Source organism: Arctopsyche grandis, chromosome 11, assembly GCF_051622035.1.
Source record: "Arctopsyche grandis isolate Sample6627 chromosome 11, ASM5162203v2, whole genome shotgun sequence".
Classification (NCBI taxonomy): domain Eukaryota; kingdom Metazoa; phylum Arthropoda; class Insecta; order Trichoptera; family Hydropsychidae; genus Arctopsyche; species Arctopsyche grandis.
In genome coordinates, this window is record NC_135365.1 from 22,897,252 (window position 1) to 22,913,821 (window position 16,570).

The 16,570-nt window shown below is 34.0% G+C and overlaps 1 protein-coding gene across 2 annotated transcripts in view; it reads left to right on the plus strand.

The window, feature by feature from the left end:
* Nrx-1 (Neurexin 1) overlaps positions 1–16,570 on the plus strand; it is a 244,318-nt gene that overhangs the window by 214,319 nt on the left and 13,429 nt on the right. For both annotated transcript variants that reach the window (XM_077440739.1, XM_077440738.1), the window contains exons 9-10: positions 6,302–6,460; positions 9,360–9,512. In XM_077440739.1, the coding sequence (XP_077296865.1) occupies positions 6,302–6,460; positions 9,360–9,512 (312 nt within the window). The remainder of the gene's footprint in view (positions 1–6,301; positions 6,461–9,359; positions 9,513–16,570) is intronic.

Genomic DNA, 16,570 nt, shown 5'->3' on the forward strand with positions numbered 1-16,570 from the left:
ACAAGGGGTATAAAATTAATTGGTTCATAAAAAGTACATAAATCCTATCGATATGATTCAGATTGCAGATATTGCAGATTCCCAGAATTATAATATAATAATATATTCAAGCTAACATCAGCATTTAATTTATAATTTACAGATGATTTTTGAGATAATCATTTCACTTGTAGAGCTATTATATATATATATATATATATATATATATATATATATATATATATATATATATATATATATATATATATATATATATATATATATATATATATATATATATATGTATGTACATACCAGTAGAGAGGTTGGTGTCCCGATCAAATACACTTCTGGCGATATCATGTGGTAATTTAAATAGACACAGATAGGTCCTGTTAGAATTCTCCATTTTTTCTAGCTTAATTGTTGTGAAAATCCAATAAATCGGCATCCTCTCCTTCAGTTTTTCACAAATTCGAGTTATTAACATCTCGGATTTGTTGAATCTTATTAAAATATGTATAATATCCACATTATGTATTTCTTGCAAATTTGCTGTTTAAAAAAATGTTGATTGCCCATAGATGTCTCTATTGTATTCTATGTACTGTTATGTTTGAAAAATTGTCAGTACTTACATAGTCAGCAGTATGGCTCAGTGGTAGCGTGTATGTTTAGCACCAAGTGCTTATTGGGTTCAATCCCGCCATACTGCTGGTTAGACTTGGATAGTGGTTGGCTTATTATGCATTCGAGCAGAGTGGTCACAGTTTGAGTTCCACTAGTCACTAGTGACTAGTGGCTATTGGTCAGACCTTGCTTTGTGACTCCAAATCGATCGCTTCTTATCAGATTTTGCCAATTTTATCTGATCATTGTTGAAACGGTTCCTCAAAATTGGAAAACAAATCATCCTATCTGCTGTCACAAATCTTCTGTATTTAGTCTATGTATAATTTGTAAAAGATATGTACAAATCTAAAACCCATAGATGTCTCAATGGATTAATTAATTAATTGTTAATGTCGTGCTCTGCAGCTTCTTGAAATACAGTGCTTTATGTGATAAAAATGCTGCATTGTTTGTAATCAATTGTCTAGAAAGGCGCATTGGGGTCTTCCTGTCAAGCCTATTTAAAAATAAAATAAAATATGTACAAAAATAATCGAGCTTAATATGTCACCTTGGGGAAATTTCTGTCATGGATTTTGATTTTTAAATGCTTTTTATTATTACTAAATTATGTTCACAATACATCTTATATCTATTTTAATAGCTACTGATCTACTGATAATTTTATATTTTACAATTTTAATTTAATTTTGTTAGTAATCATAGTTGTATATTATTCTAATGTTGATGTACAGCATAATAGGAAAAAGAGCTCAAAGACCTATTTACAATTCTTATAAATGCTCATAATACATCTAATACATAATATTAATTAAAGACTTTCTAAAGTCGATGACGTAAAGATTCCTGTCATGACACACATGATGTATGTATGTAATTTATATTCATAAATACAAGTACATATATTCTATTATATGTGGACTTTTTGAAAATTTAGTACGTGAGTGTATCACTACTATCTGTGTACTTTTTACTTAAATTCGGTACGATCTCAAACAAAAGGGCGAAAAAAGGTTCTACGAAGGAAACTTTCGTCCTGTGATGATTCCAAAACCTCGTCGAGTGTTTTTGTACCAAAGTTAAAGTACCACTTGTCGAAGAATCGACGTGTTAAAGCGCTGAAACAATGTAGAAGGTCGAGTGCCAACCCTAGCGCCTTAGCAAAATCCGATACTTCGACCTTACACAAATAAACGGAAGTCGAATCTTTTTTTTATATACATATATCTCATCCTCGCTTCGCAATAAATATAAAAATGTTTCGCAATTCATTCCTGTAATATTTCACAACCGTTACATAATAACATTACATCATCCGAGCGAATTCTGAGAGGCCTTTACAGACGTACCTATGTATGTACATATGTATATTAAAGTATCTTATTGTAATCAAAACTTGCTTCGGGGGAATTCAAAACTTGCTTCGAATCGATGGTTGCGAATTGAATAGCGATTCCAACACATAGTTTCGAACAATTCGAAACGGTTTAGTTGCCATACACAATGTCGCATAAATCAGATTATGTATCATTATTATATTGAAACAAACGCACTATCACCAGAACGATTTTGGCGAAATTATTTTAGTACAATGTACATAGACTCGGCGTGTTTAAATTTTAACGGAATGTAAATAAAACGAAACGTTTCCACCGTAAATTGCGAGGGACAAGAAAAGTTTTAAGGTCCTCCTTATATAGTAGAGTCTCGGGGACCAGCTGAAACGTTCAGATAAAACTGTAAGCTCGCCGCCTAAGTGTTGTTTAATGTGTTTACTTTGGGTTCTGCAGTTATAATTGATCACTATATAATATAGGGACTAGTTTGAAAATCTTCTGAAGATCATTTCGCTTCTAGAAAAATGCCATCGGGGTTGCGTTGGAGACTGAGAGCGATTACTCGGTAATCGGTCACGCCTGTCCGAGTTTGTGAAACCCCCCTGGGAGATTTAATCTCCGCCTCTAGGTGGACTTTGGGTGTAGATTAAAGTAACCAGGAGTGACAAAATACGGTTTTTCTAGTGTTGGTTATGGTAATGTTTAGGATAAAGTGTCGTTTGTCAATCCCTCGAATATTGTAAGGTATCGTGGGGTGACAGTTGGTACAGCTCTCCGTCGTGTATATGGAAATAGTGCCTTGTTTTGAAAATATGCTAATTTGATTTTATAGATATTATATACATAATATATAATACTTTAATATAGTTAGTTGTTTGAGAGGAATATTGCGTGTTGATCGTTCGAAAGTTTATATTATACATACATACATATATTGTATTTTTTATTAAGAAAGTTATGGTTATAAATTTGATATTTTATTTATGAACTACATACATACATACATACACAGGTATATGTTTATAGCTACATATATACAGTACCGGACAATAAGGTTGATGAAATTTAAAATAAAAAATATTAAATATAATAATAATCTAAGGTACAGTACCAAAATATAATACGTATGAATACAATATTTGTTGGTCCTAAACTGTATAATTAATTTTATATATAAAGTAGTGTAATAATGTGATGATTAATTTTTAAAACATTGAAGATTTTAATATTTTTTTACTTTGATATATTTTAATATAATATACTAAATTAACTCAACCCTTTTTTTTACTTACCTCTTATTAAGTTCACATGGTTTTCATGTTAGTGGTCATTTTTTATATCGCTTATCTCTTATCTGATCGTTTTCATACTTTGCCATTTTGCTCATTTTGGTCATCAATATACGTTAATGTATCGTTTGCCATTACGTTGGAGATAAAATATTGTATACAATGCGTATCAAATATCCAGAATCTTGGGTACGGTGACATCTATGACGGTACGGCAAGCTACCAATTTCTATCTTCAACCTTTTCGCCTTGATATGGCCATTTCAGACTTTAATTGTTTAAACGCCTATAATTCACTCTATATTTTATAAAATTTGCTCTATAGGTTCTCGTTATCTCTAATCTAATCTATAATTTGGAAAGAGACTTTGTATGTATGTAAATATCCTTGGTCGTCGTCGTCGTCGTCTTCGTCGTCCGTAGATCGGTGACGTCATCGAACACGTGATTCGATTTTTTTTTTTTTTCGATCCATGGGCGCCGATTTGTTTTTTTCGATTCAATGGATTCACCCCCGCGGGGGCGCAAAGCGAGTAGTTTCATGGGGCCCCGCCAGGGGCGCCACAAGGGGCGCAGCCCCGTGGGGCCCCAGCCTCATGGGGCGCAGCCCCATGGGGCTCAAAAGGGGGCGCCACGAGGGGCGCAGCCCCGTGGGGCCCCGGGGGGGCCCAGCCTCATGGGGCGCAGCCCCATGGGGCTCAAAAGGGGGCGCCACAAGGGGCGCAGCCCCGTGGGGCCCCGTGGGGCCCCGAAGGGGGCCCGGGGGGCCCAGCCTCATGGGGCGCAGCCCCATGGGGCTCAAAAGGGGGCGCCACAAGGGGCGCAGCCCCGTGGGGCCCCGAATGGGGGCCCGGGGGGCCCAGCCTCATGGGGCGCAGCCCCATGGGGCTCAAAAGGGGGCGCCACAAGGGGCGCAGCCCCGTGGGGCCCCGAAGGGGGCCCGGGGGGCCCAGCCTCATGGGGCGCAAGCCCTAATAGGCATTAACTAAGGGGGGCGAAGCCCTAGACGGCAATTAATCATGGGGGCGCGGAGGGGCGAAGCCCTAAAAGGCAACTGATCATGGGGGCGAAGCCTTAGACGGCATTTAATCATGGGGGCGCGGAGGGGCGAAGCCCTAAAAGGCATTAACTAAGGGGGGCGAAGCCCTAAACGGCAATTAATCTTGGGGGCGCGGGGGGCGAAGCCCTAAAAGGCAACTGATCATGGGGGCGAAGCCTTAGACGGCATTTAATCATGGGGGCGCGGAGGGGCGAAGCCCTAAAAGGCATTAACTAAGGGGGGCGAAGCCCTAAACGGCAATTAATCTTGGGGGCGCGGGGGGCGAAGCCCTAAAAGGCAACTGATCATGGGGGCGAAGCCTTAGACGGCATTTAATCATGGGGGCGCGGAGGGGCGAAGCCCTAAAAGGCATTAACTAAGGGGGGCGAAGCCCTAAACGGCAATTAATCTTGGGGGCGTGGGGGGCGAAGCCCTAAAAGGCAACTGATCATGGGAGCGAAGCCTTAGACGGCATTTAATCATGGGGGCGCGGAGGGGCGAAGCCCTAAAAGGCATTAACTAAGGGGGGCGAAGCCCTAAACGGCAATTAATCTTGGGGGCGCGGGGGGCGAAGCCCTAAAAGGCATTAACTAAGGGGGGCGAAGCCCTAGACGGCATTTAATCATGGGGGTGCGGAGGGGCGAAGCCCTAAAAGGCATTAACTAAGGGGGGCGAAGCCCTAAACGGCAATTGCTCATGGGGCGTGGAGGGGCGAAGCCCTAGAAGGCAAAGGCTCAGGGGGGCGCCGAGGGCGAAGCCCTAGAAGGCAAAAAAAAATTTTGATTTTTTTTTTTGATTTTTTAAAAAATTTTTTTTTTAATTTTTTTTTTATTTTTTTTTTATTTTTTTTTTAATTTTTTTTTTTGATTTTTTTTTTATTTTTTTTTTATTTTTTTTTTTAATTTTTAAATTTTTTTTTAATTTTTTTTTTTTTTTAATTAAATTAGCTTAGTCATGTTTAAGCGGTTTATATTATAAACACTGAGCGAAGCCGGGTAATACAGCTAGTATTTAAATATTTATAGTTTTAACTCTCATATGTATATATAAATTTCAAATTTGGCGTCTAGCTTCATGTAATGTAATACACGATATATATTGATTTATGGCCAAATATGTCAGATCTGACATTTCACGGCTAAAAGTATATCTCTTCACGGAGTTTTATCTGCGAGATAAGTATTCAATAAGAAGTTATGTTGTATCTAATTGTTAATATGATTTACAATAAGCTTACATACATTTAGTTTTTTACAATAAGCTTACATACATACATCACATACAATTATTTTTAGTTATCAGCTGATTTAATTTATTATACATATAAATACGATTCTTATAAATTGAATTTATAAAATAATTCCTATTGTTTTTTTATGATTAATAAGTATTTTTATTTCATTTTTACGTAAAATTTATGTATACATTTATTTAAATGTATGTATATGTATATAACGAGAAGAGATAGGAAATGGAATACTTGGGTAAAAATATATATGACAAGGGTAGTGGATAAAGTGAAGAAAGTGAAGAGATTTAAATGGTAATGGGCAGCTCGTGTATGTAGCTAGAAGAATGGATGAAAGCTGGACAAAATAAGTGCTAGATGGTACCCGAGAGAATGTAAAAGGTTCAAAGGAAGGGTACAAGGAAGATGTGCAGACGAAATGAAAAAAAAAGTTTGGGATGTGATGGATGAGGTTTGTGCAAAAAATAAACGAATTGAAGTGGCTGTAGATGATGATGATACACGAATTGAACCCTATCGTCTGGAATAAATAATATAATCATAATTTTACTTTTGATTTTAATTATAATATTGCACGCAATTTTACACATAATGTTACAATATATGAATAGTAATTTGATTAATTTGAAATGGAAATATGTATATTATTCAATAAAATATCCAACTACTTTTCTCCTACTTTACATATATCATATCAGTGTGCTTTTTATATTGTATTATATTTAGAAGTTTTTAATGATAGAATTTTCTTATCAATTTCTATTTTATTTTCCAGGTATCTGCAGTCGTGGATGATGTCTACGCAGAACACTCACACGTGGCTGGACAATTTAGCATGTTGGCATCAAGCAGAGCATACGTGGCTGGATCTTTAAATCCAAGAGCTCTATTGGGAGCTAGAGTGCACAACAACTTTATAGGATGTCTCAAAAAGGTATTCTGAAATAAGTTAATTAGACTTAGTAAAAATTTTAGTGTCTCGAGTGACTGAATTGTTACTTTAAATGAACATTTATCATTAACTATAAAATTTCCTTTTGAATTTTGAAGAAGACGAGATGCTTTCTGTGCTTTGTCAATTTTTTTTTTCGTTCGTGGGAAAATTTGATATCGACTGATAGCGTCCAGGGAATGATTGAATAACTCAGTTCATTTCCTCGACATCGATTTGATCTCGTGTTTTTGGTCTTCTCCCTCGTCCCCATTTATCTGTAACTCACGTCCGTTTTGGCCCACCGAATTCGTGAATACCTGAGTAAATAAACAGAACTGAGGATCGATCGGTTGCTTATGTTTACATAGGTATTTGAGAATCACCAAATAGAAACACTCATATTAAATTTGCATTAGTAATTCAATTACGAAATGTTTTCCAGCGAATTTTCCCACCATTTTCACACTGAGCGTATTTTTAATGTCAACTTCAAAAGTTTGTCGATAATGTCACTCACGTCGTTTTGAACGAGAACGACCTACTCAAGTACGATTTCATTCAGCCACTTTTTTTTTAAACATTTTCATTCGAATTGGAATTTTATTGTATAAAAAATCAAAAATGTTTGAAACCGTCGAGTGATATGATAATGTGATTTTTTTACGCTCAAAATGTACCCTCATTTATCATATCCAACTGGACGTTTTCTTTTTAAAACTGTACCACGCTTGTGACTCACTAAATAATATCCGTTTTCGCGTTATAAAAAGCATTAGTATACATTTTTTATTATTTAAATAAATCCGAGCGTTTTTTGGGAAAACCCTTAAAAGTTTTGAGAACTTCCTGTGCGGAAGTTTCAAGTTGCTAAAGTGGGTTTCAGTGAGCTTTTTATTATTATTTTTTTTATATTTTGTGAGCCTCAAACGATACTTATATTTCATTTTAATTACAACAGTTTAATATTCCGCATGCTTTAGACAAAAAATTCTATTTAATATATAATACATACATATATTACAGTCTGTTCAAAATAAGCAATTGATGAAAATAATTTGCAATTAAACTCAGTTTATGTATGTAAGCGTCGTTTGTATTATACTCCAGACATTATTATATTATATGTATGTACATACATATCGTACAAGGCCTTATCATATTGTTAATTGTGTGTAATAATAAGAGAAAGGATGTTTCATTAATTATTTCAAGCACATATAATATAAAGGCGTAATGAAAGCTCTCATGCTAGGATTATTCTCGAATATTCGGTTGAAGTTTCAAATTTGAGTGGGATGTTCTAAGGTGTGTTTTTTGTACGTTGTTGTGTACAGAAACACTTAGCAAAATTGATCAAAAATTATAATTTCGGTACAAGAAAATTTCACTTTAAAGTTGGTGGCTGAATTAAATTAGCGGCAACTTTCTTTTTTGTCCGTGAAGAATCTTTCATTAATCACATTTTCTCAAGCGTATAATCATGTTTTTTTTTCCTTGTAAAAACACATAATTTTTCACGTCGAGGTATCGTATCGTATAAATTTAGGCTGAAGTTTATTTAAGCGCGGTGTGTAGCTAATTTATTGTAAAATAATTAGCTTCAAGATAAAAATTTAAAGCAATATATGAATATATGCATTTGATTTGATTCCAAATACACTCACAACATGCCTTTAGTTAAGATAAATTTTCAATACGTAACTTTTACTTTATATTTTGGGATATTAATCAATCGTAATCTACATTCCTTTCAATTTCAATGACAACTCAAAAAGTAGCAAAATACTTCTAAATTCTCGTCAAAACGTTTGATTTATAAAGTTATTTTATTATATTCCAAGTTCTATTAAGTTATATTAAAAATAGAATTACTTCTTTAAATTTTCATAAACCAAACTTAAATAGTTTAATATTATACAATTGTTAAATTATATTTAAATAAAAAAATATTAATTTTGAACTATAGCTACAGCTTTCAAATCTCTCTAAGTAGTCACTTGGGATTTTTTTCCACTGTTAATAATATTTTATATTGAGTATTTTCTATTGAACCATGTTTATTGGAATAGTGTTCTGGCCATACACAACTGGCCACACTCAATACACAACACAAAACCGTGCTCCACTAGTACGAGTTCTTAGCTCGCAATTTTACCGATTTAAAATTCAGCACATTTCCAATCAACCCTTTTAAACGAAAACAAAAAATAGTGTGGCCAGAACACTATCCCAAGTGAAAATACGCACTTTTGACTTTTGATTTGAACTGGACGACTACTTAGAGAGATTTGAAAGCTGAAAAGTACTACAAATGAAAGATAAAATACCCGACTATAGATTCCAATAAACATTTTGAACAGAAAACTGACAGATTTTGAGACATCGACCGAACAACACCAAGATATAGAAAAATCGCGCGATTTAAAAAAACACATATATCTCCAAATTTCGTGTCAATCAACATTTTTTATTACCAGATTCGTGTTTAATGGGCATAGATCTACATATAAGAAAAGTCATATCTCGTCTCTGAACCATTTTTCGTGTCGAACAGTGTAATCACCGAACCGTATGTACATATGTATTATATGTAATAAAAAAAATAAAAAAAATAACACTGATTGGTACAGTTACGTCTTGTCGGAAAAAGGTCGGAGCTTAAAAATAAATCAAGAACTGGTACCAGCAACAAATTGCTCATTTACGTAGTAGCCCAACGCTATTTTGTAACTTCCCATATAAACAGTACAAATTTTGCTACTATAAAATACACCCGAACAAGTCATCAAACCCGAGCCTTTTACGATTGACTGTTCATAAACCATAAACCAAATATACATACATATACACTACATTTTACCGATCGATAACCGCCACATTGTGTGCATTTTGATTCCAGGTCGAATTTTCAGCGGATACCCTCAGACTGAACCTGATAGACTTGGCGAGGACCGGAAGCAAATTGATCAGCGTGACCGGAAGCGTAGAGTACGCCTGCTCCTCGGGCGACACTGCAGATCCGGTCACATTCACCACGAGGGACTCTCACCTGGTGAGTCGAGATGAGATTGGTTCCGAACGTGCCGAAGTTCAAACTTTAATAATAGGATTTTTTATTAAAAAAAATAAAGTCCATGTAATTAGTGCGGGAGGGGGGGGGGGGTGGAGCTGGTGAATGGCGCATCCCTCGGGATTTGATGGGGGCCACGCCATTCGGGGGACCAGGTGTGGTGTGGAAATTAAACGGGACGGGGGGGCCAAGACTGATCACCCGGAGATGGGATGATTTATCACCGAGACGCGTGTCGTATCACATGGTTGTAAATGTGCGGGAGACGTTCAACGTCTGCTTTTAATGCAAAATTAGAATTAGACGTGTATGTATACTGGCACCTGGGTGTGATATTTTATCCAATTGTTATATATGTATTTAAATATAAAAATAAATATTAGCCAGCAGCAGATGCGTTGATATTAAGCACCGAGAGGTTGCCGGGCGCGATTCCGCGAGTTGACCTCGATTGAAAAGAATTTATTCCGAGTATAATCTTAAATGCTGCTGGTCAGAACTGGATATTTTTTTTACATATGTATATACCAGGAAGGCCTTACAGGTAAACCCCAAAGCGCCTTCCTGGCCAATTAAAAACAATGCAGCATTTTTATTACAAGTCGCTGAATTACGAGACACTGAAAACTCGCAAATTAACGAGATATCTATGAATTGTACATAAATTCTATTGTACATTAATCATACTCAAACAGTGGTGACATAGTAGGTTGGAAGGATTTTAACCAATTTTTAATCGGGAACCGTTTCAACAATGAAATCAGAGAAAATTGGCAAACTCTGATAGGAATCGATCGACCAGGAGTCACAAATATCCAGGTCTGACCAGCAGCACTACTGATATACTCAGAAAAATTCTTTTCAATCGAGGTCAGCTCACGGGATCGAACCCGGCGCCTCTCGGTGTTAAGCAGAAGCTTAACGACCGAGCTATGCTGCTGGCTAATTTGTGACTAAGTTTTTGAATCAGTCAATTTTTGACTAGTCATGTAACTGTACCTTATTACTTCAACTTAGCCAGCAGCATAGTTCGGTCGTTAAGCTTCTGCCTAATACCGACAGGCGCCGGTTTCGATCCCATGAATTGACCTCGATCGAAAAAATCATTTTTCTGAGTATATCTGTAGTGCTGCTGGTCAGACCTGGATATTTGTGACTCCAGGTCGATCGTTTCCTATTATAGTTTGCCAATTTATCTGATTTCGTTGTTGAAGCGGTTCCTCCATCGAATTGGCAAAAACAATCCTACCCACCATGTCACCACTATTTGAATATGATATCAAAAAATTATTATCCATAACATAGATGTCTCGCTAATTTTCTTATACACAATATTTGTATTATGCTTACATGTCTGGTCACAGTGGCGCGTTAGAGTATCCTGTAATGTCACTGTGGCTAATATGTAAATAAATAAATATATTAATTAATTAGAAATAAAATACGGGTAATGTTGAGTTTGAATGCAGAACTGCCTAGTGTGTAGCAACTATGTGCCCACGAACGGGTGGGTGGATATTTCGAACCTAGCTCAAGCACCCACCGGTAGACGCTCGGCGATGAAGTGGTTAATCCACAGTATTAACGGTGGATCGACCATAAGTCGAAAATCATAATTATTATTATTTTTGTGAAGCTTCATTCTTGCTCTTTTCAATTATTTAATAATATATTTGAGCGTGGGCGTGTAAAGGGTTTCCGAAATCGGATTGAAAAACGCTGCAGTGTAGTAGAGGTATTTTAATGTTCTTGATCCATCGGTCTGCCAGCTCCAAATGAATGTATGGACCAAAAACGCCTAGTATTTATACCCAGCGTATATTTCCAACACAGATAGGTCATTGGTCGATGGGTCGCGAGACCTTATTGGCTGTTATATACAGCTTGTTCATACGTTGAGGCCTTTTTGGCGCGAACGTGCGATCAGGCGATTAGTGATGGTACACCAGCGATCTATACGTTACAATATAACTATTTTAATGGTGATACATTTTCAAAGCTTCTCCAATAAGGTGCAAAATTATACATAAATAGTTTCAATCAAGTACAGATTTTATCATGTGCATATATTTGATGATTATATCTCGATTTTCAATTCATAATTCACAGGTTTTCTTGTTTATATTCAGCTTTAAATAAAAAAAAATCATTTTAAGAGTATCATCTCATGTTGAAAGTTTCTGACGGGATATGAATGAAAATAATCCACCACCTTCAATTTGCCAATATTATCTGACTTAATTATTGAGGAGATTACATAAAAGTAGTACAACGGATTATTTTTTATATCCAAGTCATAATTCATTATTTTTGAGTTCTGAATGTGTTATTTATGTAGGTGTAAATTTTTATAAAAATACAAAAAAAATAAGGGTATAAAATTAATTTTTACACCAACTCTTTGTGGTTTTAATTAATTCTTCACAAAAAATTGGAGTTATACTTTATAAAGTATATATAAAATATATATAAAATACGTTCATAGATCAAAAGCTTTTCTAATTAGTTTTTGTTCCATCTTTTTCCTTTCAACATTTTAAATTAAATCATAGGTATATGAATTTCAAAAAAACAATATCAAAGGTTATAAATTAGCGTATTTATACAAAAAATTTCTAAAATTAAATTAAATAATTAAATCTCTAATATAAATAAATATATGTGAAATTCTAAGGTTCAATTGAATTTCAAAATAATTTTTTCGCAACAATTTTTGAAACTCGTACTTATGTACATGTGTATTTGATTTTGATTTTTAAATGCTTTTTATTATTACGAAACTATGTTCACAATACATCTTATATCTATTTTAATAGCTACTGATCTACTGATAATTTTATATTTTACAATTTTAATTTAATTTTGTTAGTAATCATAGTATTATATTATTCTAATGTTAATGTACAGCATAATAGGAAAAAAGCTCAAAAGCCTATTTACAATTCTTATAAATGCTCATAATACATCTAATACATAAAATTAATTAAAGACTTTCTAAAGTCAATGATCTAAATTATGTATGTATGTATGTACGTAATTTTTTCCTATTTCGATGTATGATTTTGATTTTTAAATGCTTTTTATTATTAATAAATTATCTTCACAATACATCTTATATCTATTTTAATAGCTATTGCTCTTCTGATCATTTTATATTTTACAATTTTTATTAGTGATTATTGTATTATATTATTCTAATGTTATTGTAGAGCATAATAGAAAAAAGAGCTCATAAACCTATTTACAATTCTTATAAAGGCTCATAATATATTTTATACATAATATTAACTAAAGACTCTCTAATGTCGGCGATCTAATATCTATTTCGCTGTATAAATATTTCGATATGCATAAATCCTACATAGAAACATATTAACGTCACCATGGTTGTTCACGACTTAAATTTTTTCAACCAGATTGAACTGATTTATGATATCAGTAAACTGCTAAGCATCAATTTTGGATGGGATCATTATTTTGCAACGCTTCTCGCGTTACTTTTCGAGTCGGACTTAATTAACCGATCCGTCAAATCGACCCGCCACGAACGTCACTGTCTAAAGTTACCGTCTTTGTCGTCGTATTCTCGAATTCGATGTTATTAATTTTTCTCAACAGCAGCAGTTGAAATAAAATCGATGGTAGATGTCGAGAGGAGAGGGGAATAAGAGAGGATGGAGGCCTTCAATGTCGAAACGAAAGCCTTTCAATTGTCGATACGCAAATTGGAAGAGACGCCTTTCTACGAGACGAGTTAATTAAGCGAAAATACGCTTTCAAATATTTACTACGAACCACTCGAAAGATCGATCGAATACAATTTTAATTCCGCGAAATTATAATACATGCAGCCGCCGATTTGTATTTTATCTTTTCATAAACGGGGTCGTTCCGAGCTTCATATTTCATTCAACCGAAATTGCTTATTTTAAATATTCATTTAATAAGAAATGTAGGTCGAAATCTTGACAATTTCATGATACTGTATACTTATTCATAGTAGATATGCATACATATATATGTACAAATATGAACAAGGTGTTATGAAGCAAACTGCAAAGCCTTAAGAGGGCTGTACACCCGAAAACTTAATTTTGTTGCCGTTCCTTTCTTCGATATAGATATTGAGTGAATGCGACAATATATATATATATATATATATATATATATATATATATATATATATATATATATATATATATATATATATATATATATATATATATATATATATATATATATATATATATATATATATATCAATATATATATATTGAGTGAATGCGACAGTTGCGCTTCGACCAGATAATACGTATTTTAAATCGACAAAATCGAGGTTTCGTATTCTCCTATTTTCTCCTCTAACACCGGACCAATTTTAAAAAAAAATTCATCATCGGTATTAGAAAGATATTTTCTATGCAACTATGCGCGTATTTTTTTTAATATCGACCGTTAAATAAGCACACTGGACTCTTTTCGTGGGTGTAAAAAAGAGGCGATTTTATAGATGTTTGGCGGCTTCTAGCTCCTATAAAAAAAAAATAACTAATCAAAAAAATAAAACGATAGATGCATCTCATGGACAAGGCGCTGGTGTCCAGCCCTCTTAATGGGTTGATAGCTCATATAATTTAGAATATTTTGAGCCAAACATACCTCAGTAAAAAGTCTTATGGTTTTTTTGAATTTCTTTTTTAAAGATTTTTAGTAAGACCACCAAAATCTCACAGTTAATTGCTAATACTGTCCAAGTTAAAAGTGGTATGTTAGTCAATTATTTTTACTTTATTTTTTTTGTTTTTCTAATGTTTATTCAATCAAATAAAAACAAATACAACCTTCACTTTCAACAGATAAAAATATTAGGGGTACAATAAGATTTCAAAAAGTTGTAATGTAGGAAAAATCTGATTTTTTTTATATTTAATTTGATTTTTTATTTTTTTATTTGTTTTGAAAAAACTTTTGAAAACTTATTGTGCCTCTAATATATTTTTCTGTTGTCACAGATCATTGTATTTATTTTTATTTGATTGAATAAACATTAGAAATACAAAAATATAATAATTAGCTAACATACCACTTTTAACTTGGGCAGTATTAGCAATTAACTGTGAGATTTTGGTGTTTTTACTGAAAATCTTTAAAAATTAAATTTAAAAAAAACTATAAGACTTTGTACTGAGGTATGTGTGGCTCAAAATATTCTAAATGATATGAGCTATCAACTTTGCACTTAGCTTCATTACACCCGTATTATTAAAATCAATCTGCATTTTATTTCATATATAACCTTTATTGATATCGACTATAAACGGATACAGTATTTAAAATAAATGGTTCGTAATTGAAAGAATGACTTTTTTATTCTGAAAATATATGCATCAATAGTTTTTAATCGCTAATATGTACATATGTATAATTAAAATGTAACGTTTTGAATTAAATTATATTAAAAAATGTACAAAGCTCTTCCTTGGCTATAATTTCATACAAGTTAACACGAGAAAGTCGACTCAATTATTCACCGTAGAGTCAATTTCCCGTAAATTTCCCAAGTTGACTTTCACCGCAATACCGCAGCGCGGAAAAGCACTTCCTACACAATACCATCACCATTCTTAATTTACCATCCGTCTTGTACTCCATTAATCGATTAGCAAAACTGTCGAGCCACGAAATTGCCCAGCACGAGTCGAACAGTCCAGTTGAATAATTAAGAATCGACTTCTAAAGTGCCGGCTCGCCGCACAAACGTCTGATTGAATGTTTTCTGTCGACATAAAATATTTACAAAACCCAGCCCAGAACACCGTACGAGGGGAGGCCTGATTGTTACCAACCCTTAGGTTAACTCCAGACCCGATCATTCGATTGAATAATTCATAGACGGCATCAATCCGCGCCGCTGAGAAATTTTACACGTGTATCAATTTTTAAAACGTACTCAAATTAAATAATCGATCACAGGTGCCTGCTACGGCTTTCGGCGAAGTTCGATTTTTAATTAATTTATATTTGCGACCGTAATGACAGGGCAATTTGGCGCGTCATTAGGGTAAGCTTTTGGTGCGGCGTGGAAAATCGCTCTGCATTTTCCCGGGAAATTGAGTATGACGTCCGCATACGGGATGAAAGTCGAAAGGCGTGTCTATTTTGAAGAGTTAATTACATTCGTCCTAAGCAAATTTGTGTCGTTTCTTCTTAAAATAGACTGCCAGAATCCCTTTTCACATGTGATACGCTTCATGTCATACATACATATATGTATGTATAAGATTTTATGTTGGCAGAAAGTTATGTTTGCTTCACAAACATTGTATAGTATAAACTGGATTCCAAATAGAATTATAATATCAGTGTGTATTAGGAAAAATAATATATATTCACATCCATTGAATACGTGTGTACGTCAAGTTTCAACCAAAGGTATGATCAAATCGTGAATTGTTGATTTAAATAATAAAGTCAATATTTTACTCAAAAGGAAAAACTTTTGTTCGGGATTTACGGACAAATTCGACAGTATAACAAAAGCACTAAAACACACCAATTTTAATTTTAATTTATTTTTATTTTCAATAAACGTATGTTTATGATGTCAAATAAACTTTTCAATTAAAAATTCGTAATTTAATAAAGCGACGTATTGATTTAATCTTCTGGATTTGACGCAAAGTGTATACGTATGTATATATATACATATATACATATACATGTATATTTTTGAATTGATTAAAAGTGCTTGTTCATTGTATAGTATTCCTATAAAATAATGAAAAATCATATGTTATATGTCAATTAACCAGCATCATAGATCAGTGGTTAGCATGTAATCCTTTCAATTGTGAAGTTACGGGTTTAATTCCTAGCTTTGTGATGCTGGCCAGACCTTGAATATGTGACTCTAAGGTAGATCATTTCTTATTTAAGTTTTCCAATGAATGTTATTTCATTGAAACGGTTCCAAAAAATCAGCGAACCTGTCCTATTTTCTCGCAAAATTCAAGTTTACAGCATCTAGAATTTTCTGATTT